Source organism: Oratosquilla oratoria, chromosome 13, assembly GCF_046742065.1.
Source record: "Oratosquilla oratoria isolate Oo_2021 chromosome 13, ASM4674206v1, whole genome shotgun sequence".
Taxonomy (NCBI): Eukaryota; Metazoa; Arthropoda; class Malacostraca; order Stomatopoda; family Squillidae; genus Oratosquilla; species Oratosquilla oratoria.
This window is the reverse complement of record NC_134789.1, coordinates 22,454,727-22,479,307: the sequence shown is the minus strand read 5'-3', so window position 1 is coordinate 22,479,307 and position 24,581 is coordinate 22,454,727. Positions and strand designations below refer to the sequence as shown.

At 40.4% G+C, this 24,581-nt stretch overlaps 1 protein-coding gene and 1 pseudogene across 6 annotated transcripts in view; one reads left to right on the top strand and one right to left on the bottom strand.

The window, feature by feature from the left end:
* Positions 1 to 47: 47 nt before the first annotated feature.
* LOC143032195 (uncharacterized) lies at positions 48 to 3,216 on the bottom strand (annotated as a pseudogene).
* A 19,941-nt stretch (positions 3,217 to 23,157) lies between these two features.
* LOC143032344 (ribonuclease P protein subunit p25-like protein) overlaps positions 23,158 to 24,581 on the top strand; it is an 82,203-nt gene continuing 80,779 nt past the window's right edge. Inside the window, exons 1-2 of one of the 6 annotated variants that reach the window (XM_076196929.1) lie at positions 23,158 to 23,250; positions 23,412 to 23,627. Coding sequence is in view for 1 of the 6 variants with exons in the window: in XM_076196931.1 (XP_076053046.1) it covers position 24,271 (1 nt within the window). In the remaining 5 variants the exon portion in view is untranslated. Of the gene's footprint in view, positions 23,251 to 23,411; positions 23,628 to 23,821; positions 23,959 to 24,114; positions 24,272 to 24,374; positions 24,475 to 24,581 lie in introns of those variants that run through there. The other 5 variants (XM_076196935.1, XM_076196933.1, XM_076196931.1 and 2 more) reach the window with 5 other exon arrangements.

The following is a 24,581-nucleotide window of genomic DNA, read 5'->3' as shown; positions in this document are numbered from 1 at the left end:
AAAAATACATCTTTATTAATAGAATGAAATATAATTACAGCAGGAAATACATTTGAAATGGAAAAATACATTTGCTGACACTACTCCGGTGCTCCATCTCCCCGGGGGGTGGCAAGTCCTGGCGTATTGAGGTTCCCAATGGATCTGAAGGAGCTATTGGCGACATCAGCTATACCACTGAGGTTGATGCCCCCTAGTGACATATTCAGCACGTCGTTGGCACCGACCAGGGTTGAAGAGACGGGGTAGAGGCAACTCCTGGGGCACTACTGGTAGATGGGGTGCTCGTCGACCGTGTCATCAGCGTGTACTGGGGCTGCGTCGACTCCTGGGTTGTCTGGAGGGAGGTGGTGCTGGGTGCCTGCTGGAAGGTCGGTGTTTGGAGGGGGTGCTGCTGCTGCGAGTAGTTCACGGACTGGCTGAATGGGTACTGCAGTGGCTTTGAATACTGCCACTGGTGCTGCACAGGAGTTGCCGCAGGATGAGGAAGATTGTTGAGGAGAGATGTGATATGCTTCATCACCACGTGGTACTGATCCTCGGGGAGTGTCCTCAAAGTCTCTGACAGGTACGTGATGAAGGGCTCCCTGGTCACTCTTGTGCACTAGCTGAGACAGCAGTTCAGTGCTGACTTTCATGCTGTCCCGGATGTCCTTTAGAATGTCTTCCTCATCCGTGGCAGTCCTCCTCCTGGTGCCACCGGCTGGGCGCTTGGGAGTCCTGAACTTCTTGACAGCGCCCCTCTCAAGCTGGGAGAGAAACTGGCCCTGGTCCAATTCGGGGTTTGTTGGCAGGCCAGCATCTGCAGCACCATCACCAACAGGTCCATCACCAGCATCCAAGTCACCAATATCCGACAACTGTCCTAGAGCGTCTGCCTCCACGTCCCGAGCAAGCTGAAAAGGGATGAATTCCTTGAGTTTACAAGAAGGCAAGAAAGATGAAGAAATTATGAAGAATAATTTGGAAAACATTACTAAGAATTATGACAGACAAATTGGAAAACATTAATAAAAAGTTTTGAAAAATAATTTTGAAAACCGTACAAATATTTTTGAAAATATTGCTATAAACAATTATGATCTATCATTTTGAAAACATTACTAACAATAATGAAAAACAACTTTGAAAACATTACTCACCGGTTTTAGTGGCGCTGTGGACTGGTGGCGTAGCTGTCCCTCGTAGAAGCTGTACTTCTGCAAGACGTACATCTCTCGGTCAGTCAGCTTCTTCGTTGCCTGGCCACTCTTAACCTTGTGCAGCTTCACCAGCCCTGGAGATGCTCAATGGGACCTTTCGCAGTCAGGCTCGTAGATTCCTATTAGCGCTAGAATTTTCAATTGTCTCGGATTTCACGAGGTAAAGGGGTGACTTAGCTAATTTGGAAACCGATATTCAAAAAAAGATACGACATAAATTGCTGCATAAATGTATTTGAAATTAAAAACATGACTCTTAATGTTATAATTTTACTTACTGGTGTGTGATAAGGCTTATTAATTTAATTATAAGGTAAAACTAAAAATAGGTAATTATTTTTACTGAAGTAAGTATGAGCAGTAAAAATAAGAGGATGTTGATTTCGGTTTGTGCATTTTATCTTAGAGTATTGAAAAATAATGGATATTGCTGTCACGTCCTGTATATGAAGATAATCAGTGAGATAAAAGATAACAACAGTGGTGGCGGACGTACGAAGATAGCGACATTTGTGTAAAGAATAGCCTCTTAGATCTGCTGGGAGCTACTTTCAAACAAATATGACTAATTTTACGTGTGCCGTGGCAAACTGCACGTCAGATTTAAGAAAAAATAAGAGAAAGACAAATGTTAATCGTACCGGAAAAATTAAGTCTTCGATGCAAAATTATATTTTCTATACATTACATGGATTTGTTTATTGCTTGGTGCATTCAAATGAAAGTATATATCAGTATACGTCCATTGAAGTCGGTAGAAAATGACAAATTGCTTGGCTTCATACAATTATAGGCTGTTTTACGAATATCATCTGTAATTATAAATAGAGGCTCAAACAATGCTATATGCCGTTTGCAATCATGAAATTAATTGACTTAAATTTCAGACACAATAATGTACAACGATACACCTCTGTAAGCTTATAAAACTTGCCCAAAAAAGTATTTATTTTCCGGCAAGAATTACAAAATCTGGTGGTGTCTGGTATCAAATCGCTCACTGCGAAAGGTCCCATTGTAAGGCCAAACTCCTGCGCCTTCTTCTCGCACAGGCTTTTCTTCTGGACGTCCTTGAATTGCATGTGCCCCCGGCGCCAGGGGAGCTCATTTTCCCTCAACTATTCCAGAAGATTGTCCTCCTGCTCTGGCGTCAGCTGAAAGTTCTTCCGGGGCTTCTTTGACTTGCAATTGCCCTTGCCAGTGCCTTGGGAGAGCTGGGAGGGAGGATCGTCAGGGGCGGAGTCTTTTTCATGCTGGTCACCAGGCGCCCTGGCTGGAGGAGGCTGGACTTCTGGACCGTCCATGGCTGAAGGAGGCTCTTCACGGTCGTCGCTGCCTGAAGGAGATTCGTCTTCGGGAGATTCCCTGGCTGGAGAAGGCTGGTCCCTGGGTGGAGGTGGCTGGTCCCTGGGTGCAAGCTGGATGGCTGTTTGGTCCTGGGGTGGGGCGGACTCGTTCTCTGGAACTACAGTTGCACGCTGCTTCTTCATTTTCTTTATTGGCTTCTGCGTAGGGGCTGGGGTAGGAGCAGCAGTTGACCCAAAATCCAAGGGCGTGACCCTCTTCTTGACGGTGGAGTTGTGGGACATCTCAGCTGCCTCTTCTGAGGCATCTTGAGAGGTTGGGTGGACATCTTCCTCCTTCCAAGTTGGCTGGCGTACTGGTGAGAAACGGAGCGCCCGCCCTGTTTTAAACCTCCGCAACCCAAATGCCACACATGCGCATTGTATCCGCAATCTCCGGGATACATCCGCTCTACATCATCCATGCTTCCGCAAATGGTTCGATATTCTTTCGCTTTGTTTGCAATGCATCCGCTCTGCTTTCGCAATACATATGCAAAAACTACGCTATTTTCCGCATTGTATCCGTTTTATACCCACAATACTCTCGTTACATCCGGCCTGATATAACGGTATTTTTCACCCCCGGACGGCTTCCGCAATGCTTTCCGTTTTTGTTCGTAATACATCAGCGACACATTCTCAATACATGTGTAAACCATACGGTTCATATCCGCACAGTATTGCGGAAAAAAGTCCATTTTTGCTGCGGATGATTGCGGACGGCTGGAACCCAGCAAAATTAGCATCCTCGATTCAATCGTATTTCACCCATAATTCTGTGGGACCGAGCCTTTAGTAAACAAGTTTGCTTTTCGGTCGTCCGCCATGAAAAAAAGGGAAGTATGGGGTAGTGCTGGGCAAATACCGCTAATTTCAGTACCGGATTTACCGGTAAAAAACAATGCCGTTACCGGGATTACCGGTAGTTTACAGTAAAAGACTCGTGAGGCAGTAGTGACGTCCCAAGTTCGAGTCGCCTTTATGACTTAAATCTTTAAAGAAAATTCATCCTATTATGGTGTGAAGTCACAACTTAAGTTTTGTAACGTCGTCACCATAAAAATATTGCCTGTATCGCGAACGGGCGAAGGAAGCACTAAACATACCCCATATGCCTACCGGTGCTATAGGTAAAATGTTAAGAAAAAAAAAAAGTATATATATATATATATATATATATATATATATATATATATATATATGGGTCTTTTCCGTTTGGCGACACGCGGAATTTTTTTATGAAACTTTCACAATTAATATAGTTTCGTATGGTGATTACAGAAATAATATTAATTTTTTGAGAAATTAAAGAAAGTGCCGAGAAAAACAATTTTAATTAGGGGGGCCATTACCAAATTTCCAAAAAGAAGGACACTGCATATCGATGATTATAATATACAGTAATATACATACATACATATACCAAGGCTTTTTTCCCCTTACAAGTGGGGTAGCCGAGAAGAAAAAGGCATAAAATCATTCCCACCCATTCCATCCCTGAATACACTCCACACCCCTCCACCCTCCCTCCCATCTTAGCACCTCCTGAATGACGGGTCATCCCTGCACCTTGTCCACTGCCCTGGGTCAGAAGCAGTGTCGCAAGACACAGCACATCCACAGAAAGGCCGCTTCATTAAATCGGCGACCCCCCTCTCCGTCCCCCCATTGCACAAAATGAGAGGACGGGGAGAAATCCCTTTGGGCTGCGTCAAATTTTGCTCACGCATACTACCTCACCCCCCATCCCCCCACCCATTCCACCTCATGCAATCACAACATCATCCATATACAACCATTCTCCATTCACCCCTGACTTCTGTCCTCTCCCGTCCTTCCTCAACAGACATTCCCCTCTTCCCCAAAGCCCCCTTCACCCCATCCATCCATCTCATCCTAGGACGTCCCCTCATGTTCACTCCCTCCACATCTGCCTTCCACACCTATTTTACTAGTCTTTCTTCACTCATTCTTTCCATGTGTCCAAACCATCCTAATATTCTTTCATCAACCCTATCTCCCAAATCCTTTTTCACCCCTGTTCTCCTCCTCACCTCCTCATTTCTCACTCTATCTAGCCTAGTAACCCCCATCATACTTCTCAGACACCTCATCTCAAACACATTCAAACTCCTTCTCTCTTCTCTTATGTTCCATGTTTCTGCTCCATACAGTGCTGTTGGCACAATCACTCCTTCATACAGTCTCCTCTTAGCATCCATTCCCAAATGTCTATTCCTCATTACACTCTTCAATCCACCAAGGCATTTACTCGCTTCTTTCAATCTACATTCTACCTCCACTTTCACTCCACCTTTCCCTGCCACATTTGCACCCAAGTATCTAAAACTATCCACTTCCTCCAGTCGCTCTCCCTTAATGCTCACTTCCAGTCTACTGCCACTTTCACCCCTTGTGCATCTCATCACCTTACTTTTACCCACATTTATCTTTAGCTTTCTTCTATCACATACTCTCCCAAACTCTGCCACCAACTTCCTCAATCCCTCCTCTGATCCTGCCACAAGCGCAGTGTCGTCAGCAAACAACAGCTGGCTCACCTCCCACTTTTCTCCATTTTCTTTAACCATCTCCAATCCCTTGCCCACTACCCTTGCATTTACCTCTCGCACCACCCCATCCATGTATATGTTGAACAGCCAGGGCGACATAACGCATCCTTGACGAAGTCCCACATTTACCTCAAACCACTCACTCTCTCCATTTCTTATCCTGACACAAGCTCTACTACTCTCATAAAAATTCTTGACAGCTCCCAGAAGCTTTCCTCCTATCCCGTATATCTGCATAACCTCCCACAGTGCCTTCCTGTCTACCCTATCATAACCCTTTTCCAGATCCATAAAAGACCAAAAAACATCCTTCCCTTTCCTATAGCTTTCTCACATATCTGTCTTACCACAAAGATCTGATCTACACAACCTCTACCTGTCCTAAATCCACACTGTTCCTCACCAATTACTCCTTCTGTTCCTCTCCTAATCCTCTCAATCAAGATCCTCCCATAAGCCTTCCCAACTACACTTAACAAGCTAATCCCTTTGAAACTACTACATTCACACTTGTCCCCTTTTCCCTTGTAAAGAGGAACTATACAGGCACTCCTGGGGTATTGGCTGCTTGTTATTGTGGCAAAGTAGCATGCAGTTGATACTTTAGGGTCTATATGGGGCGCCCCTACGGACCAGAGCCACACATCATTTTGTCTATGATAGAGGAAAACTCTGTTCATAGAGAAATTATGACACTTTTATACTACGACTGTCCCTCCGTTATGTTGTCCTCCAACCCCTTGTTGCTGTCCTGTACCATTTCTCTGAGTATTCTTTTTCTGTGATGGGGGAATTCCCTGTGGTGGGGGAAAAGAATACTGCCACCAAGTATTCCCACTTGGATCGTAAGAGGCGAGAAGAAAGGGACGGGGATTGGGACTAGGCATCCTTCTCCTTGTAGCCCCACAAGGGAAATTCCTAAAAGAAAAAGAGAAGGCATAAAAGGGGCTGGAAGTTCTCGGGCCAGCACCCTAAGGTTTAGGTCTTTTAATGTGTGTGGATGTGGTACAGATGAGAGTAAAAGGGAAGAGATAGGTAGTATGTTTGTGAAAAGAAAGATGGATGTGTTGACTTTGAGTGAAACTAAGTTGAAAGGGAAGAGTGAGTGTAAGTTTGGAAGTGTAAGTGGGAGGTTATCAGGAGTGAAGAGAGGGCGAGGGAGGGAAGGGGTGGTTATTCTAGTAAGTGAAGAGATAGGTAAGCGGGTAGTGGAGTGGAAGGAGGTTTCCTCAAGGATAATGTGGATGAAGGTGAAACTGGGGAAGGAGATGTGGGTCTTTGTAAGTGCATATGGGCCAGGCAGTGAGAAGAGTGTAGAAGAAAGGGAGGCCTTTTGGATAGGTCTAAATGAGTGCATAGAGGATTTAGGAAGAAATGTCAATGTAATAGTACTGGGAGACCTTAATGCTAGGGTAGGAAATGGTCCAATCGATGGAGTGGTTGGGAAATGTGGAGTTCCAGGAAAGAATCGTAGTGGAGAGTTGATGGTGGAAATGTGTCTAGAAAGAGAGTTGATGATAGCAAATACAGTGTTTCGGAAGAAAGCCAAGCATAAGTACACATGGGAGAGGGTGGTGGAGGGAAGGGTGGTAGATAGAGCGCTAATGGATTATGTAGTGGTAAATAGGATTATGATAGGAAGAGTTAAGGATGTATATGTGCTAAGGGGAGAGGGTGGGGGAATATCAGATCATTTTTTGGTGGAAGGTAAGTTGAAAGTGGAGGATAGATGGAGAAAGAGGAAAGAGACAATAGGTAGGAAGGTTCTTAGAGTGAACTCTTTGAATGAAAAGGAAAAGGAGAAGGAGTACGGAAAGAAGCTGAAGGAGGAGTGGGAGGGAGTAAAGGGTAGAGTAGAGCTGGGTGTGGAGGAGGAATGGGGATGTTTCAAGGAGGGAGTCATAAAGTGTGCAAGGATGGTGTGTGGAACAAGAAGGACAGGGGGAAATAGAAGGAAGGGTAGTGAATGGTGGGATGAGGAAACAAAGAAGGTTGTAGAAGAGAAGAAGCGAGCTTTCACAATTTGGTTACAAAATAGGACGAGGGAGTCATATGAGAGGTACAAAGAAAAGAAAAGAGAAGTAAAGCAAAAGGTAAAGGTTGCAAAGGGGAGAGCAGATGTGAAATGGGGTAAGAGTTTGACAGAAAATTTTGAAAGTAATAAAAAGATGTTTTGGAAAGAAATTAAGAGAGGAAGAGGAGGCGAATCAAGTAGAGAAGAAAAGGTAAAAGGTGCAGATGGAGAGATGATAATGGAAGAGAAGGCAGTAAGGGGAAGATGGGCAGAATATTTTAGGGAGTTGCTAAATGTGAAGGAGGATAGGGAAGGAAAGATTGCTGTAGTGGGAAGTGCGAAGAAAATGAGAGTGATGAATGAGGAGAATGGAGGAGAAATAAGGAAGGATGAGGTGAAGGCAGTTGTTAAGATGATGAAAGCAGGTAAGGCACCTGGTCTGGATGGATGCCATGCGGAATGTCTGGAAAAGGGAGGTACAGTGATGGTGGAATGGTTGGTGAGGTTATTTAATGTTTGCTGGAGAGAAGGTAGAGTGCCGGAGGACTGGAGGAGTAATATATATATATATATATATGTTATATATATATTTATATATATATATATATATATATATATATATATATATTAAACTTAAAACCCACTGTCGGTGGAAAAAGATAAAAAGTGAGATGAGTGTTCCTGTATATTTCGACCACTCTGTGGTCCTCTTCGGCAGAATGATTACAAAGGTATAGTACAATAATTTATACATAGTAATGAGGTACATGAAGGGGGACATGGGAAGACACAGGTGAATATACCCTAGGTAGGGTGATCGTTGTTGGAACCAATAATGTGTCGCTTCAGGTCTGTACCTAAGAGCCCTTAGACTATGTAGTCCACAGTACCTTGAACAAGAACTAGAGGAAGTAAGCTCACAACTAAAGAAAATAGGATATCCAGACTGGTTCTTACTCAAAGCCCTTAGTAAAGCAAAAACCAGCCATTATAAAGATAACTCCAACACTCATAACATACACAATTGGGACAAAAAATGTATAAAATTACCATACCATGACTCTATCCACAAAGTTTCTAAACTACTTCCTCCTGAACAAATCAAATTCACATTTAATTATCCCAACAGCCTATTTTCTAGTGGTTAATGTCCATAGAAGAACCCAAGATAATAACAACCCAGGAGTTTATAGATTACCATGCAAGGACTGTGATCAAGTGTACTGGGGTCAAACCGGACGAAACCTCACCACCAGGATTAAAGAACACAAAAACTCGGTTAAATATGCATACGAGAACTCTGCAGTGTTTCCTCACTCATTCAACAAAGACCACCGCATAGACTGTGACAACGCAGATATAATTTTCAAATCAAATTGTAGCTTCAAGAGAAAAATAATAGAATCTTCTTTCATCAAAGATGTCTCGAATTTCAACATCTCAAAAGGTCATTGGATTCCGGACTGTATTACATCATTAGCAGTTAATAAAATATGTTCAAACATTATTGGTTCCAACAACGATCACCCTACCTAGGGTATATTCACCTGTGTCTTCCCATGTCCCCCTTCATGTACCTCATTACTATGTATAAATTCTTGTACTATACCTTTGTAATCATTCTGCTGAAGAGGACCACAGAGAGTGGTCGAAATATACAGGAACACTCATCTCACTTTTTATCTTTTTCCACCAACAGTGGGTTCTAAGTTTGAATCTTACCAATGTGTTACGACATTAGAATTTAGTGCAATGTAATATATATATATATATATATATATATATATATATATATATATATATATATATATATATATATATATATAATCAACTGAAAGTTAATAATATTTTTCACTTCCAATGAAACCGACAAAAAACAAATACCTGTATTTCTTATTAAGTTACAACACATACAAAACCTAGTTGTATCCTCACCTTGATTGCCTGGAGGTTTATTTATTTATTTATTGTATTTCTGCCCTCTGCTGGCCATCTCCAATAGTTTCTTGTTGGCCAGAGATATTTTGTACATAGCTGTGCATTCTTCTGAGAGGTTGATACAGATTTGAAGCTCTGCCTTGACCGTGTCCACTTCCAAACGGTTTCTCTAGTTCCTCCAAGCTGAAAAAACTCGCTCCTAGTGAGCATTACTGCATGGAATGGAGAATATATAAGCACTCACTTTCTTCAGGTTTGTGAATGGGAACTCAGATTTATATTTACTGAACAGTTTGAGATAGCGTTCATCACTGTGGCAATCTACCATTTCAGGAGTATTAATAATTGCGTCCACAATCCCATACTCTTCATACAAATCATCCATATTAATATCTGGAAGGTTACAGGTCTCGACTGCATCACTGAATTCTCCAAAAGATACATCACTTGTCAGGCCCAATTTTGATACTTTATTGTGAAAACTGTTTTCAGAGAAGTCATATCTGTCACTTAAGTACTTTCTGGCCATTTCATAGAAAAACAGTGAAGTTTGTTTTACATTTCTTAGCCACGTCTGGAGTAAGCTGGCAAAGCTTGGTGTTTACTAAATACCCAAAAAACAAATCCTTCATTCTTCTGTCGAGGTTGTGTTTCAGGTCAGTCATTAGCTTATATACTGAAATTATGCTGAATGATTTGGCTTCTAGTGCTTCGATAGTGTCTGAGAACAATTTGAGAGAGTGACTGAGGAAGAGGAAATAGATCTCTGACACTTCAGAGTCATTTCTTTCATCTCCGAAGCACTTCCACAGAACCTTGGGACATTCCTCTTCTCATAAGCTCTAAAAATAACTTTTTAGGGCTTTCCAGTACTTCAGTATTCTGTCAATTGATGACAAAAGAGATAGCCATCTAGTTACAACATGTCGCAATAGATTGCATTCGTCAGACTCCACAAATTCGCAGAACTCCTTCAACTGTTGTGTTCTGCTTGCTGAGATGCTGAAATGGCTGTACACCTTGAGCACAATCTTTTCAACATCAATGTCCAGTTTTCCAGCGGCAAATCTTGTTGCATTGTGCAAAACATGAGCCAAACAGTTATCAGCAATAGTGTTGTTTTGGGCCAGTTTCAGTTTCTGGTCAACACTATTGTATTTTCCATAGTTTACAGTTGCATTGTCAGTTGTGTATGCTGACACTTTATTGACACTTCTAACTTAGACAACAACTCATTTGTGATAGCTTCTGATGATTCATCATTATCAGTGTAAAAGTCAAGTAACAAATGTTGCACTCCCTCCTCACAATTAAAGTATCTCAAAAGAATTGGGAAACATTTTGTTGCACCTTTGTTTGAAGCATCAGTTGCTATCGAAAAGTGCAAGTCGTGTTCTTTTACATATTCCACGTGCTTCTGTACAGAATATGGTGCTAAAATATTTTCACACAGAGCTTTTGCTTTGGTTCTTCCACATGTCACACCTTTCGCTACCGAGGAGTCACTAGGTATATAGTGGCTCCTCGGTAGCGAAACCGTGCCCAAACGACACCAATCAATTGAAACCAAAGATTTATGCTCTCAAACTATTCAAAATAGTATAAAGTATGATTTTGGAGAATTTGAACCAGTTTGATTCAAATTCTGCAGAGATATTTTGATGCAAAGTCTTTGACACTCCCGATGAATTTTCTCTCGGTCGCCATCTTTGTTTTGGCTGCAAGTTCCGTAAGGCGCCGCAAGATGGCTTGTGGCACTGGAGCGTGGCATGAAAACGCAAAAATTCCGTTCATATTTCAAAATTTTCGTCAATTTTCCCATGGGGCGAGGGATAGCCGCCCCAGCCCCCCGGCTCCTACGGGCCTGAATAACGACATCCACTACAGACCTTACATTTGAGATTCCGGTGTGTATATAAGAACAAGATAGTTTATTTACAAGATTAAAAAATGCCAAACAAATTTGGCTATTGGGACCTGACTAGCACAATGGAGTAATTGTTTAGACAAGCTCGACTAATTGACATTAATTGTGCAAAACAAGGAACCAAGCAGCCAAACAAAAGAGGCTTAATGTTCAGCATGAATTTTACACTCTTTGCTAAGCGCGGGTAGCACTTTTTGAAAGAAATTAATCAAACGATACAGAATTTTTCGCAATAATATCATACTACAAGAATGAACTATTACTTTAATCATTATTACGCCAGGATAAAATCTTAAGTTCTCATCACGCACATAACATAGGTAAAGTTTGGGCACGTTAGGGCACGGTTGGGCACGTTTGGGCACGATTTAGTATCGCCCGCTCTCTGTTAACTTTCACTGCACAGTCAATGCTCCTCTATGACTGGTGAATTGGTGATGTTTCACAGTATGATACACTTTACAAAGTTCTGCAGCTGTGATTTTGTCATCCTGAGATGATCGAGCTGAGGAAACAAATGATAGCAGTGACGAGGTGCCAGCACTGCGAGTGTTAAGTCTATGTTTGTCTGTGGCTGCATGTCATTCAACTACACTCTCCCCCTTACCTCCTATCTCCACATCACAACGACACAGTTTACAAAAAGCATGAAACTCATCCTTTCTGCTGTTAGCTGTGAATCCAAACTCATTGGCTCAGTCAGAGTTAAACAAAGTCTTTCTTTTCGGCATTTTCAGACTCCTTAACCTCATAAATTAATTGCCAAACCACACTGCACTGTGGCCACCTCAGGACTGCAGCCCAATGTATGAGATATGAATCATGCAATTACACGTTCACAACGTTGGTCCTCTGCAGTTCCTGTCTACTTCGGCTGCCGAGTTCCGACGTTGACCTTGGCCTAGGTACTCCCACATAATTTAATTGTACGGCATTATTGTATACCTAACGTTATTTATCTATTTATTTATTTATATATTCTTTATTTTTTTTTATTTATCTATTTGTTTATTCATTTATTTTTGTCACACCCCAAGAAAGGAGGACAAATGCACGTCCGGCGTGAGTTTGCGCTGGATGGAGGACAAAGTGCTCAAAAGGAGGGCTGTCCTCCTTAAAGGAAGACGTCTGGCCACGCCGCTTTTAAATGGGAACTAGTTAACATGGCGCGGGACAGTCTCGGTAAATATTTTACCGGCAACGCTTAATGGTAAAAATTTACCGAGAGCTTAGCGGTACATACTCGCTTAATGGTAAAAGTTTACCGGTAAATTAGCGGGACACTGGTCCCGTCAGTACCACCAAGCCGAGACGCGTTTAACGAGACCTTAGCGGTACATACTCGCTTAATGGCAAATGTTTACCGGTAAATTAGTGGGACACTGGTCCCGTCAGTACCACCAAGCCGAGACGCGCTTACCGAGACCTTAGCGGTACATACTCGCTTAATGGTAAAAGTTTACCGGTAAATTAGTGGGACATTGGTCCCGTCATTATCAAGCCGAGACGCGCTTACCGCTCTCTGAGTGTTATGGTATAGCCAAGGTCTATATACACCAGGTCTAACCGTTTGAGCCGTTCTGCGCAGCTTCTGACGTCATCTGGCTGCTTCCGTTTTCTCTTTGTGAAACACTGAAGAAAACTGTGAAACGCTAAGGAAGACTGGAATTATTATATTCCCCCCCCCTCCGTTATCTCTCTCTCTAGCGCATTGCTATTATCAGAGTGTGTGTGTGTGTGTGTATGTATGTGTGTGTGTGTGTGTGTGTGTGTGTATGTGTGTGTGTGTGTGTGTGTGTGTGTATTCCCTTGGTCTTTGGATCACGTGTTGGACTCGTGATCGACAGCTATTTCCCTCCTGGAAGAGAGCTCAGAGCTCGTAGGTCCGATCTATGGGTAATGCTATGACCTTGCACACACACACACACCCAACTCCCCGCCCACGAGAGTTGGAGTAACACCCCTCAGCGCTGCGGTACTGATATTATTTCAGCCCCGGGGGAGGATCGAACCCGGACCTCCGTAGTGGCAGGCCAGAGCTCTAACCACAGCGCCATGAGAGGTGTGTGTGTGTGTGTGTGTGTGTGTGTGTGTGTGTGTGTGTGTGTATCTATATCCTTGTATTTTACGGTAAGGGGAAATATCGTCGTGTGTGCTTATATGTGTACACGTTCACATGGGTGTGTGTGTGTGTATGTGTGTGTGTGTGTGCGTGTGTGTATGCATTCACCTCAGATCTGCTGCAGTCTCTGTCGAGACAGCCAGACACCACCCTACGGCAGTGAGCTCAGAGCTCATTATTTGCCGATCTCTGGGTAGGTCTGAGACCACTCACACACCACACACCGGGACAGCAAGGTCACAACTCCTTGACTAACGTCCCGTACCTACTCACTGCTAGGTGAACAGGGGTTACACGTCAATGGAGACAAACCCAACTTATCTCCGCCCGGCCGGGGAATCGAACCCCGGTTCTCTGGCTTGTGAGGCCAGTGCTTTACCAATCCGCCACCGAGCCATGTGTGTGTGTGTGTGTGTGTGTGTGTGTGTGTGTGTGTGTGTGTGTGTGTGTGTGTGTTTATATACTTGTATTTTACGGGAAGGGGAGATACCGTCGTGTGTGCTTATATGCGCACACGTTCACATGTGTGTGTGTGTATTTACCTAGTTGTACCTAGTTGTATTTTATGGGAAGGGGAGCTATGTTCGTGGTGTCCCGTCTTCATATCTCATTTTATCTAAACTATTTTTAAATTCATGTATTGTTTTTGCACACACTACTTTCTCATCTAACTTGTTCCAACTGTGTATTACTCTGTGAGGAAAGCTGTTCCTTTTCAGATCTCTTCTATAGCTGTCTTTCTTGATTTTCTTTCCGTGTCCTCTTGTATTTCTATCATCCCATTTTATTAGATCATCTCTATCAATAATTTCTATGCCTTTCATGATTCTGTAAATAGCTATCAAATCTCCTCTCTCTCTTCTTTGCTCTAGTGTCTGTAGTTCAAGTTTTGCTAGTCTCTCTTCATATGATAGTTTTGAGAGTGTTGGTACCAATTTTGTAATTGCTCTTTGTATTCTTTCAAGTTTTTTTTTTATACATTTTTTTGTACTTGGTGACCACATCGTTGCTGCATATTCCAATCTTGGTCTTATCAGAGTGATTAGTATTTTCTTCACCATTTCTTCATCCAGGTATGTAAATGCCACTTTGATTGTTCTCATTAAATTATAAGTTTCACCAAAAATCTTATTTATTTGTTTCTCAGGTGACATATTATTCATAACAATGACTCCCAGGTCCTTTTCATTTTCTACTTTTTTTATTCCTTCTTCTCCCAATTTATATGCTCCTGTTATTCTGTTTTTACTTTTTCCAAATTCCATTATACTACACTTTTTAGTATTGAACTCCATCTCCCACTTCCTACTCCATTCCCAGACTTTATTTAGATCACTCTGTAGTGATTCACAATCTTCTTCTGTGTTCACTTTTTTTAATGGTTTTCCATCATCTGCAAAGAAGCTCATATAACTTTAAATTTCTTCATCCATATCATTAATATATATAGCAAACATTATTGGGGCCAAAACTGTTCCTTGTGGAACACCACTTATTACTTCATCCCAATTTGAGTGTTTGTCTCTTATCACTACTCTCATTTTTCTTTCTTGCAAGAAGTCCTCCATCCATTTAAGCAGTTTGCCCTGTATTCCTCCTTCGGTTTCTAATTTCTTCAGCAACTTCTTATGTGGTACTTTGTCAAAAGCTTTTTTTAGGTCTAGAAATGCACAATCAGCCCATCCATCTCTTTCTTGTATTATATATATTAGCCTTGAATAGAAACATATTAAATTGGTGACGCATGATCGTCCTTGTCTGAATCCAAATTGCCTTGGATTTAGCACGTTGTTTTTTGTTTTTTTCTTCTAAATATTTTACCCATCTACTTTTGACAATTCTTTCACAAATTTTTGCTATTGTACTTGTTAGAGAGACTGGTCTATAGTTGGTAGGGTCTTCTTTATTTTTCCGTTTATACATAGGTACTATATTTGTTTTTTTCCAATCTTCTGGAACTTTTCCTTCTTTCAAGGAACTGTTTATCATGCTATGTATTTTGTCTGCCAGTTCATTCCTGCATTCTTTTAGTATCCAGTTTGCTATTTCATCTGGTCCATGCGATTTTCTAACATCAAGATTACTCAAGTGTTTCATTATTTCATTCTTTGTTACTTCTATTTCTTCCATAGGGGGGACTTTCTCTTTCCATTCGATCTCTTCAGGTTGTATGTTCTCCCTTGTAAACACTGATTTAAAATGTTTGTTCATGATTTCCGCCATTTCTATTTCCTCTGTGTATTCAACTCCTCCTTGTCTTAATTTCTCCAAATCTTGTTTGTTTTTCAGTTTGTTGTTTACAAATCTGTAGAATATTTTTGGTTGATCTTTACATTTTTCTATGACATCTTTTTCATATTTTCTCTTTTCCTCTCTGCATGCTTGTACATATTCATTTCTATAACAAGTATATATTTTCAATTTTTCAGGCCTTTTGTCTTCCATTTGGTCCAAGCTTTCTCTCTTTTGTCTTTTAACTCTCTACAACTTCTGTTGTACCAGCACTTTATATATTCTTTTTCTTGTTTTTGTCTTGGGACATACTTTTCCACTCCTTTTTTTTTGTAAATTTTTGTCAAAATATTCCATTTCTCTTCCACTGTTGTTTCTTCTTTGTATATTCTTTCCCAGTTTTCCTTTTGAAAGAATTCTCTTATTTTATCAAAGTTTGTTTTTTCATACATCATTCTTCCTTTCCTATATTGTTCATTTTTTTCATGTATTTTTCCTCATTTAAATCCAGTTCAATCAATATGTGGTCACTTTTACTTTTGGTGTTTTATATTCAATTTTTTCCACTATTCTAGGTTCAGATGTGATTATTAGGTCTAGTCTCGATGGTTCTTCTTCATTTCTATGCCTAGTGTTCTCCTGTATCCACTGTGCCATTATATGGTCAATAATCATCTCAAGTAGAACATTTCCCCATGAGCCGTCTCCACCCTTTACTGTCATCTCTTCCCAGCAGAGTTCTTTGCAATTAAAGTCGCCCATCATAACTATTCTTGCTCCATCTTCCATTATCTTATTTAATGTTATCCTTGTGTCTTCTAACATACTTTTATGTTCACTCTCTTCCCACGAGGCTGTTTTTGGAGGCACATAATTTATCACGAACTTTCTACTCTTCTTATCTCTGTCTTCCACTTCGATCATAATCATCTCTACTCTATTCTTTCCATAGGTGATACACCTCACGTTTATATCCTTCTTAGTCAGGAACATAACTCCACCCCCTTGTTTTGTCTCTCTGTTTCTAATCCAATAATTATATGCATCATTGCCTACACTGTTGGGTGATAGTGGACCTTTTAATTTCGTTTCTACAATTCCCATTATGTCCGGTTCTTTTTCCTTCAGATAATCATTCAGCTCATTCAGTCCCGTTATTAATCCATCTATATTTGTGTAAGACACTTTTAGTTTTCTGCCACTTCAATTGTATTCTCTGTTTCCCTTTTGTTTTTCTCTAGTATGTCGTATTTCCTTATTTTCATATTCACTACTCTCCAATAGAATTTCTCTTTTTCTTACTCTGTTCTGTTCTCGTTTTTTTCATAGCTTCATGTCTTTTCTTTTTTTCTCCTCTCTTTCCTCTTTATTCATTTCTCTTTTTATCCATACCTTTTTATATTGTTCACTTGTTGCTAGTTTCCCTGTTTTTGCTAAGATATTCTCTGCCGTAGTTTGTGACCTGAATTTAATCTTAATTGGTCTGGACTTATCTGTACTATACTTCCCGAGTCCATACACCTCTTCAATTTGTTTCATTATTTCAGGTTCATCTTCCTGAACTAATTCTAGTAAACTGCTTACTTTTTATTTTTCCTCGTTCATTCTTGTGGTTCTATTTGTGTTATATTTCTCTTCCATTCCTAATATAATCATACATTTCTTTATATCTGCTAAGTCCCTTACTATATTCTCCTTCTGTCTCATCACTTTGATAACTGAGTCTTCAGTTTGTTCTTTCATTTGCTGTTTAATTATATCAGTAAATGCAACTCTACTGTTTTCTTGGATCTTTTTCCAACCCTGTGCTTCCTTTGCTATGGCCTCTTTATTGTCTTTATTATTCATCTTTAATTCCTCATTCTCCTCTTTTACTTCTTTTAACTGCCTTTTTAAATCTTCTATTTCTTTAGTTAAGTTTTTGTTTACCTTCTCAAGTTCTTACATTTTTTCAACTCTTTGCGCAATCTTTGCTACGTTACCGAACCTCTTCTCCCAATGTTCGGTCATTTGTTCAAGTTTTTCCTCTAGTCTTGCCAATCGGGGGAAGTTGGTATCCTCCCCCCCCCCCTCATTAAATCCCTGGAAAAAAAAATCTTCACCTTCCATTGTGCTGCTCTTATCTATATTTCTAAGCTTAATGCTTTTACTGATATTTTCGATTTCCCCAGTGTCGTCAGCTCTTTTGTTTACATTTTTCCTGCTATCAGGGGGATCCCGTTCGTCTCCCTCCTCATTTTCTTCCATTTCCCTCAGTAATCCCTCCCCTTCTCAACTTTCATTACCACGAATTTCAACGAATTACCACGAATTTCCACGAGATTTCCCTTCCCTACAAATACAATAAGGTACTTCGTCGTAATTGAGATCCACGAAAAATGCGGTTTTTTTTTTCGGAGTTCCAATCCACGCCGTGAATCCGACGAAAGTGTGTGTATTTACCTAGTTGTATTTACCTAGTTGTATTTTACGGGAAGGGGAGCTATGCTCGTGGGGTCCCGTCTTCATATCTCATTTTATCTAAACTATTTTTAAATTCATGTATTGTTTTTGCACACACCACTTTCTCATCTAACTTGTTCCAACTGTTTATTACTCTGTGAGGAAAGCTGTTCTATTTCAAATCTCTTCTATAGCTGTCTTTTTTTTATTTTCTTTCCGTGTCCTCTAGTATTTCTGTCATCCCATTTTATCAGATTCTCTCTGTCAGTAATTTCTATGCCTTTCATGATTCTGTAAATAGCTATCAAATCTCCTCTCTCTCTTCTTTGCTCTAGTGTCTGTAGTTCAAGTTTTGCTAGTCTCTCTTCATATGATAGTTTTGAGAGTGTTGGTGCCAATTTTGTAATTGCTCTTTGTATTCTTTCAAGTTTTTTTTATACATTTTTTTGTACTTGGTGACCATATCGTTGCTGCATATTCCAATCTTGGTCTTATCAGGGTGATTAGGATTTTCTTCACCATTTCTTCATCCAGGTATGTAAATGCAACTTTGATTGTTCTTATTAGATTATAAGTCTCTCCAAAAATCTTATTTATATGTTTCTCAGGTGACATATTATTCATAACAATGACTCCCAGGTCCTTCTCATTTTCTACTTTTTTTTTTATTCCTTCTTCTCCCAATTTATATGCTCCTGTTATTCTGTTTTTGCTTTTTCCAAATTCCATTATACTACACTTTTTTGTATTAAACTCCATCTCCCATTTCCTACTCCATTCTTGTACTTTATTTAGATCTCTCTGTAGTGATTCACAATCTTCTTCAGTTTTCATTCTTTTCAGTAGTTTTGCATCATCTGCAAAGAAGCTCATATAGCTTTCTATTCCTTCATCCATATCATTAATATATATAGCAAACATTATTGGGGCCAGAACTGTTCCCTGCGGAACACCGCTTATTACTTCATCCCATTTTGAGTGTTGGTTTCTTATCACTACTCTCATTTTTCTTTCTTGCAAAAAGTCCTCCATCCAATTTAGTAGTTTGCCCTGTATTCCTCCTTCAGTTTCTAATTTCTTAAGCAACTTCCTATGTGGTACTTTGTCAAAAGCTTTCTTTAGATCTAAAAATGCACAGTCCGCCCATCCATCTCTTTCTTGTATTACATCTATTAGCCTTGAATAGAAACATATTAAATTGGTGACGCATGATCGTCCTTGTCTGAATCCAAATTGCCTTGGATTTAACACTTTGTTTTTTTTTCTAAATATTTTACCCATCTACTTTTGATAATTCTTTCACAAATTTTTGCTATTGTACTTGTTAGAGAGACTGGTCTATAGTTGGTAGGTTCTTCTTTATTTCCTCCTTTGTATATAGGTACTATATTTGCTTTTTTCCAATCTTCTGGAACTTTTCCTTCTTTCAAGGAACTATTTAGTATGCTATGTATTTTGTCTGCCAGTTCATTCCTGCATTCTTTTAGTATCCAGTTTGCTATTTCATCTGGTCCATGCGATTTTCTGACATCAAGATTACTCAAGTGTGTTAATATTTCATTCTTTGTTACTTCTATTTCTTCCATAGGGGGGACTTTCTCTTTCCATTTGTTCTCTTCAGGTTGTATGTTCTCCCTTGTAAACACTGATTTAAAATGTTTGTTCATAATTTCCTCCATCTCCATTTCCTCAGTGTATTCAACTCCCTCCTGTCTTAATTTCTCCAAGTCTTGTTTGTTTTTCAGTTTATTGTTTACAAATCTGTAGAATAGTTTCGGTTGATCTTTACACTTTTCTATGATATCTTTTTCATATTTTCTCTTTTCTTCTCTGCACATTTGTACATATTCATTTCTATAGCAGGTATATATTTTCCATTTTTCAGGTCTTCTGTCTTTTTTCCATCTGGTCCAGGCTTTGTCTCTTTTGTCTTTTAACTCCCTACAGCTTTTGTTGTACCAGCATTTTACATATTCTTTTTCTTGTTTTTGTCTTGGGACATACTTTTCCACTCCTTTTTTGTAAATGTTTGTCAAAATATTCCATTTCTCTTCTACTGTTGTTTCTTCTTTGTATATTTCTTCCCAGTTTTCCTTTTGAAAGAATTCTCTTATTTTATCAAAGTTTGTTTTTCATACATCATTCTTCCTTTTCTGTATTGTTCATTTCTTTTCATATATTTTTCTTCATTAAGTTCCAGTTCAATCAATATGTGGTCACTTTTACCTATTGGTGTTTTATATTCAATTTTGTCCACTATTCTAGGTTCGGATGTAATTACTAGGTCTAGTTTCGATGGCTCTTCTTCATTTCTATACCTAGTGTTCTCCTGTATCCATTGTGTCATTGTATGGTCAGTAACCATCTCGAGTAGAGCGTTTCCCCATGAGCCGTCTCCACCCTTTACTGTCATTTCTTCCCAGCAGATTTCTTTGCAATTAAAGTCGCCCATCATAACTATTCTTCCTCCCTCTTCCATTATCTTGTTTAATGTTATCTTTGTGTCCTCTAACATACTTTTATGTTCACTCTCTTCCCATGAGGCTGTTTTTGGGGGCACATAATTTATCACAAACTTTCTGTTCTTCTTATCTCTGTCTTCTACTTCCATCATTATCATTTCTACTGTATTCTTTCCATATGTGACATCCTTCACGTTTATATCCTTCTTAGTCAGGAACATAACTCCACCCCCTTCCTTTTTCACTCTGTTTCTAATCCAATAATTATATGCATCATGTCCTACACTGTTGGGTGGTAGTGGACCTTTTAATTTTGTTTCTACAATTCCCATTATGTCTGGTTCTTTTTCTTTCAAATAATCATTCAGTTCATTCAATCCTGTTACTAATCCATCTATATTTGTGTAAGACACTCTTAGTTTTCTGCCACTTCCATTGTGTTCTCTGTTTCCCTTTTGTTTTTCTCTTGTATGTCGACTTTCTTTAGTTTCATATTCACTACTCTCCAATAGAATCTCTCTTTTTCTGACTCCGTTCTTATCTCGTTTTTTTCCTTTGCTTCAAGTCTTTTCTGTTTTTCTTCCTCTTTCCTCTTTATTCATTTCCCTTTTTATCCATACCTTTTTATATTGTTCACTTGTTGGTAGTTTCCCTGTTTTGGATAAGATATTCTCAGCCGTAGTTTGTGACCTGAATTTAATCTTGATTGGTCTGGTCTTGTCTGTACTATATTTCTCTAGCCTGAATTTCTCTTCGATTTGTTTCATTATTTCTGGTTCATCTTCCTGAACTAATTCTAGTAAATTTTTTACTTTTTCATTTTCCTCTTTGATTCTTGTGGTTCTATCTGGGTTATGTTTCTCTTCCATTCCTAATATAATTATACATTTCTTTTTGTCTGCTAAGTTTCTTACTATATTCTCCTTCTGTCTCATCACTTTAATAACTGAGTTTTCAGTTTGTTCATTCATTTGCTGTCTGATTATGTCAGTGAATGCAACCTTGTTATTTTCATGATTTTTTTTCCAACCCTCCTTGTTCTCCTTATTATTCTCCTTTAAGACTTTATTCTCATCTTTTACTTCTTTTAACTGTTGTTTTAATTCTTCAATTTCCTTAGTTAAGTTTTTGTTCGCCCTCTCTAGTTCTTCCAATTTTTCAACTCTTCGTATAATACTATCAACATTACCGAACCTACGCTCCAAGTCCTCGATCATCTTATCGACCTTCTCTTCTAGTCTTGTCAGTCGGGGGGGGGGGGTGTTGTGTCCCCCCCACCCTCTTTAAATCCCTGGAAAATATTCTCATCACTTTCTACTGTATTGCTCTTGTCTATACTTCTAATCTTTACATTTTTATTAGACATTTCATTATCATCGGGAGGCCTTTTGTTTACCTTTCGCCTGTCTGCCTGGGCCAAGTCTACTCCTTCTTCATTTCCTTCCATTTCCCTCAGTAATCCCTCCCCTTTTCCTCTTTCCCTACTTTCCTACTACTCCACGAGCAATTTCCCCCCCACCTTGTAAAAACAATAGGCACTTCTCTTTGCGTTGGGATCCACAGACTTCAATTTTCTTCAGAACGACTTCTAAGCCGTCCATTCGTTGAAGTGTGTGCGTGTGTGTGTGTGTGTGTGTGTGTGTGTGTGTGTGTGTGTGTGTGTGTGTGTGTTTATATACTTGTATTTTACGGGAAGGGGAGATATCGTCGTTTGTGCTTGTATGTGTACACGTTCACATATATGTGTGCGTGTGTGTGTGTGTGTGTGTGTGTGTATTTATATACTTGTATTATACGGGAAGGGGAGATATCGTCGTGTGTGCTTATATGTGTACATGCTCACATGTGTGTGTGTGTGATTCATTTTGGTCTTTTGGATCACGTGTTGGACTCGTGATCGACAGCTATTTCCCTCCCGGAAGAGAGCTCAGAGCTCGTATGTCCGATCTATGAACTTACACGCACACACATCACCATCTCCCCGCCCACGAGAGTTGGAGTAACGACTCGAAGAGAAGCGATACTGAAAAAAATTCAATCCTGGGCAGGATTCGAACCAGGTAACGCACATATCTCAGTATTATGGATATAGGTCTCTACCAACCGCGCCACCGAGTTATATGTGATTAAGTATGTGTGTGTGTCTTTATATACTTACATTTTACGGGAAGGGGAGCTATCATCGTGTGTGTTTTTATGTGTACACGTTCACATGTATGTGTGTGTGTTTATATACTTGTATTTTACGGGAAGGGGAGATATCGTCGTGTGTGCTTATATGTGTACACGTTCACATGTGCGCGCGTGTGTGTGTATTTGCAGGGAAACGATGAAAATTAACATTTGGCTTAATTCCTCTTTGGTTTGAGCCACAACCCTTAATGGTACAATAGATCTATATGGTATATATAGATCTTCATTGTCAGAATATAACTAATTGCGTGGAGCGGTGCGAGCGGAGGCAGCATGTCTATGCAACGAACCAGCTACAACTAACAGCGATGGGACGCGCGAACCCCACTTTGAGCAGCCAGGTGACGTCACAGGCCCGCTGCGCCAACACCCTCGAAATTCGGTCGGAAGTGGTTAGACCTGGTATATGACCTTGGGTATAGCTTAGGCCTCTTTCAGACGGCGCGGGCGATGCCCGCGTCCGCCCTTTAGCGCGGACCCACTTAAACTAATTACTCATGTTTTCAATGTAATCTTCCACACGGAGCGGGCGATTGTCCGCGCGCGGACGAAATGCAGCGCGGGTGCCTCTTGGGTCGCCCGCGGACCCGCCTCCGCGCGTTGTTGCTATCAAGGTAAAACGAATACTATAAGGTACGTTAGCGGGGGGGGGGGGTGAGGGAGAGCCAGAAAACCTCTCCACTGCGCAGGTAGATGATGACATCAACGGAAATATCGAGACCAGGGTTCCGCTGGTCGAGAGCTATCAGTCACTCACACACCAGTGTGTGGAGCGAAGCTCCACCTTCTGATTAAAGGGGTAGCTAAGGCAGGGGGTGCTCAACGTACCTTATAGTATTCGTTTTACCTTGGTTGCTATGGGGTATAGTGTCTAATGCATGTCTTCACATGTCGGGGGCAGCTCCGCGACCCCCGAACTTCTCTGGAGGAAATTCATTCAGTAGCCGATTGAATTTTCAGGTGATTGGTTGTGCGTGACTGTCCCTTCGTATCTAATGGAAGCTCATATTGATACAGAGCAGTTGATATCCCTTGTGCAAGAGAGACCAGCTCTATGGGACAAATCACTAGAAGATTATAAATCCAGAACACACACAACAGAATGCTGGAGGGAGGTGTGAATCAAACTCAACCCAGACTTCGAGAGTTTATCAGAGGCAGATAAAAGCAAGTATGGTAAGTGCATAAATATATTTCTTTCATCCCTTTACTTCACGATACTTACATAATTTTAACAAGGAAGCATAGGCCTGTAAGACTTGATACTGCTAACATATGTGATTATAGGAAAGAAAGCAACAGGAAAAATGAACAGAAATACACCTCTAATTGGTGGTGCGCGGGAGGCGGGTGGTGCTGTCTGAATACCAACGCGGGTGGTGTTGTCTGAATACCAACGCGGAAGCGGGTACATCCGCGCTTTAAGCGCGGACGCGGGCATCGCCCGCGCCGTCTGAAAGAGGCCTTATCGGATAACGGAACCTTTACGGTAACAGATTTTTTACCGGTAAAGTATCGTTAAGGTTGTTATCGTTTTTACCGGTAACTGCCCACCACTAGTGTGGGGAGGGAAGGAGAAAGAGGCGAGAGGGAGAGAAAAAGAGGGGAGACGGAGAGAGAGAGAGAGAAAACATTATCATGGAAAATAAATAGTGACTACAATATGGCCTCGATGTGTCTACTGTTTTATAAAAGAAATAACAAAAGAATGTTCTTCATGCGAAAAATGACAGTTTTTATATTTACATACGAAGATTTCAGTTTGTTGGCTAGTCAATAATTATACATATCAGGAGACGGATCCTAAGCTTATTTCCCAAGTACGAAGGCTTGTATTTTTCGATATTTCTGATTATTTAGGTTGTAGCATAAATATGTTGTACTCCATGGCGTCAAATCCCTCAGTGAGATAATATGTCATTAGATATAAAGCCAGGTTAAGATGTTCATACTTAGCTGCTTCAGGAGTTCCATTTAAATTTTAACCCCAGGAGACAAACCAGCAATTATGTTGAATGTTCAGGTCTGATGTAATTTTATACACGATTTCCTCATGCAGTGGATACTTTTTTCTTTGGGTACTTTCTCTCTGGGTGTGCAGAGTGTGATATTACTTTTTGTAAAATAACG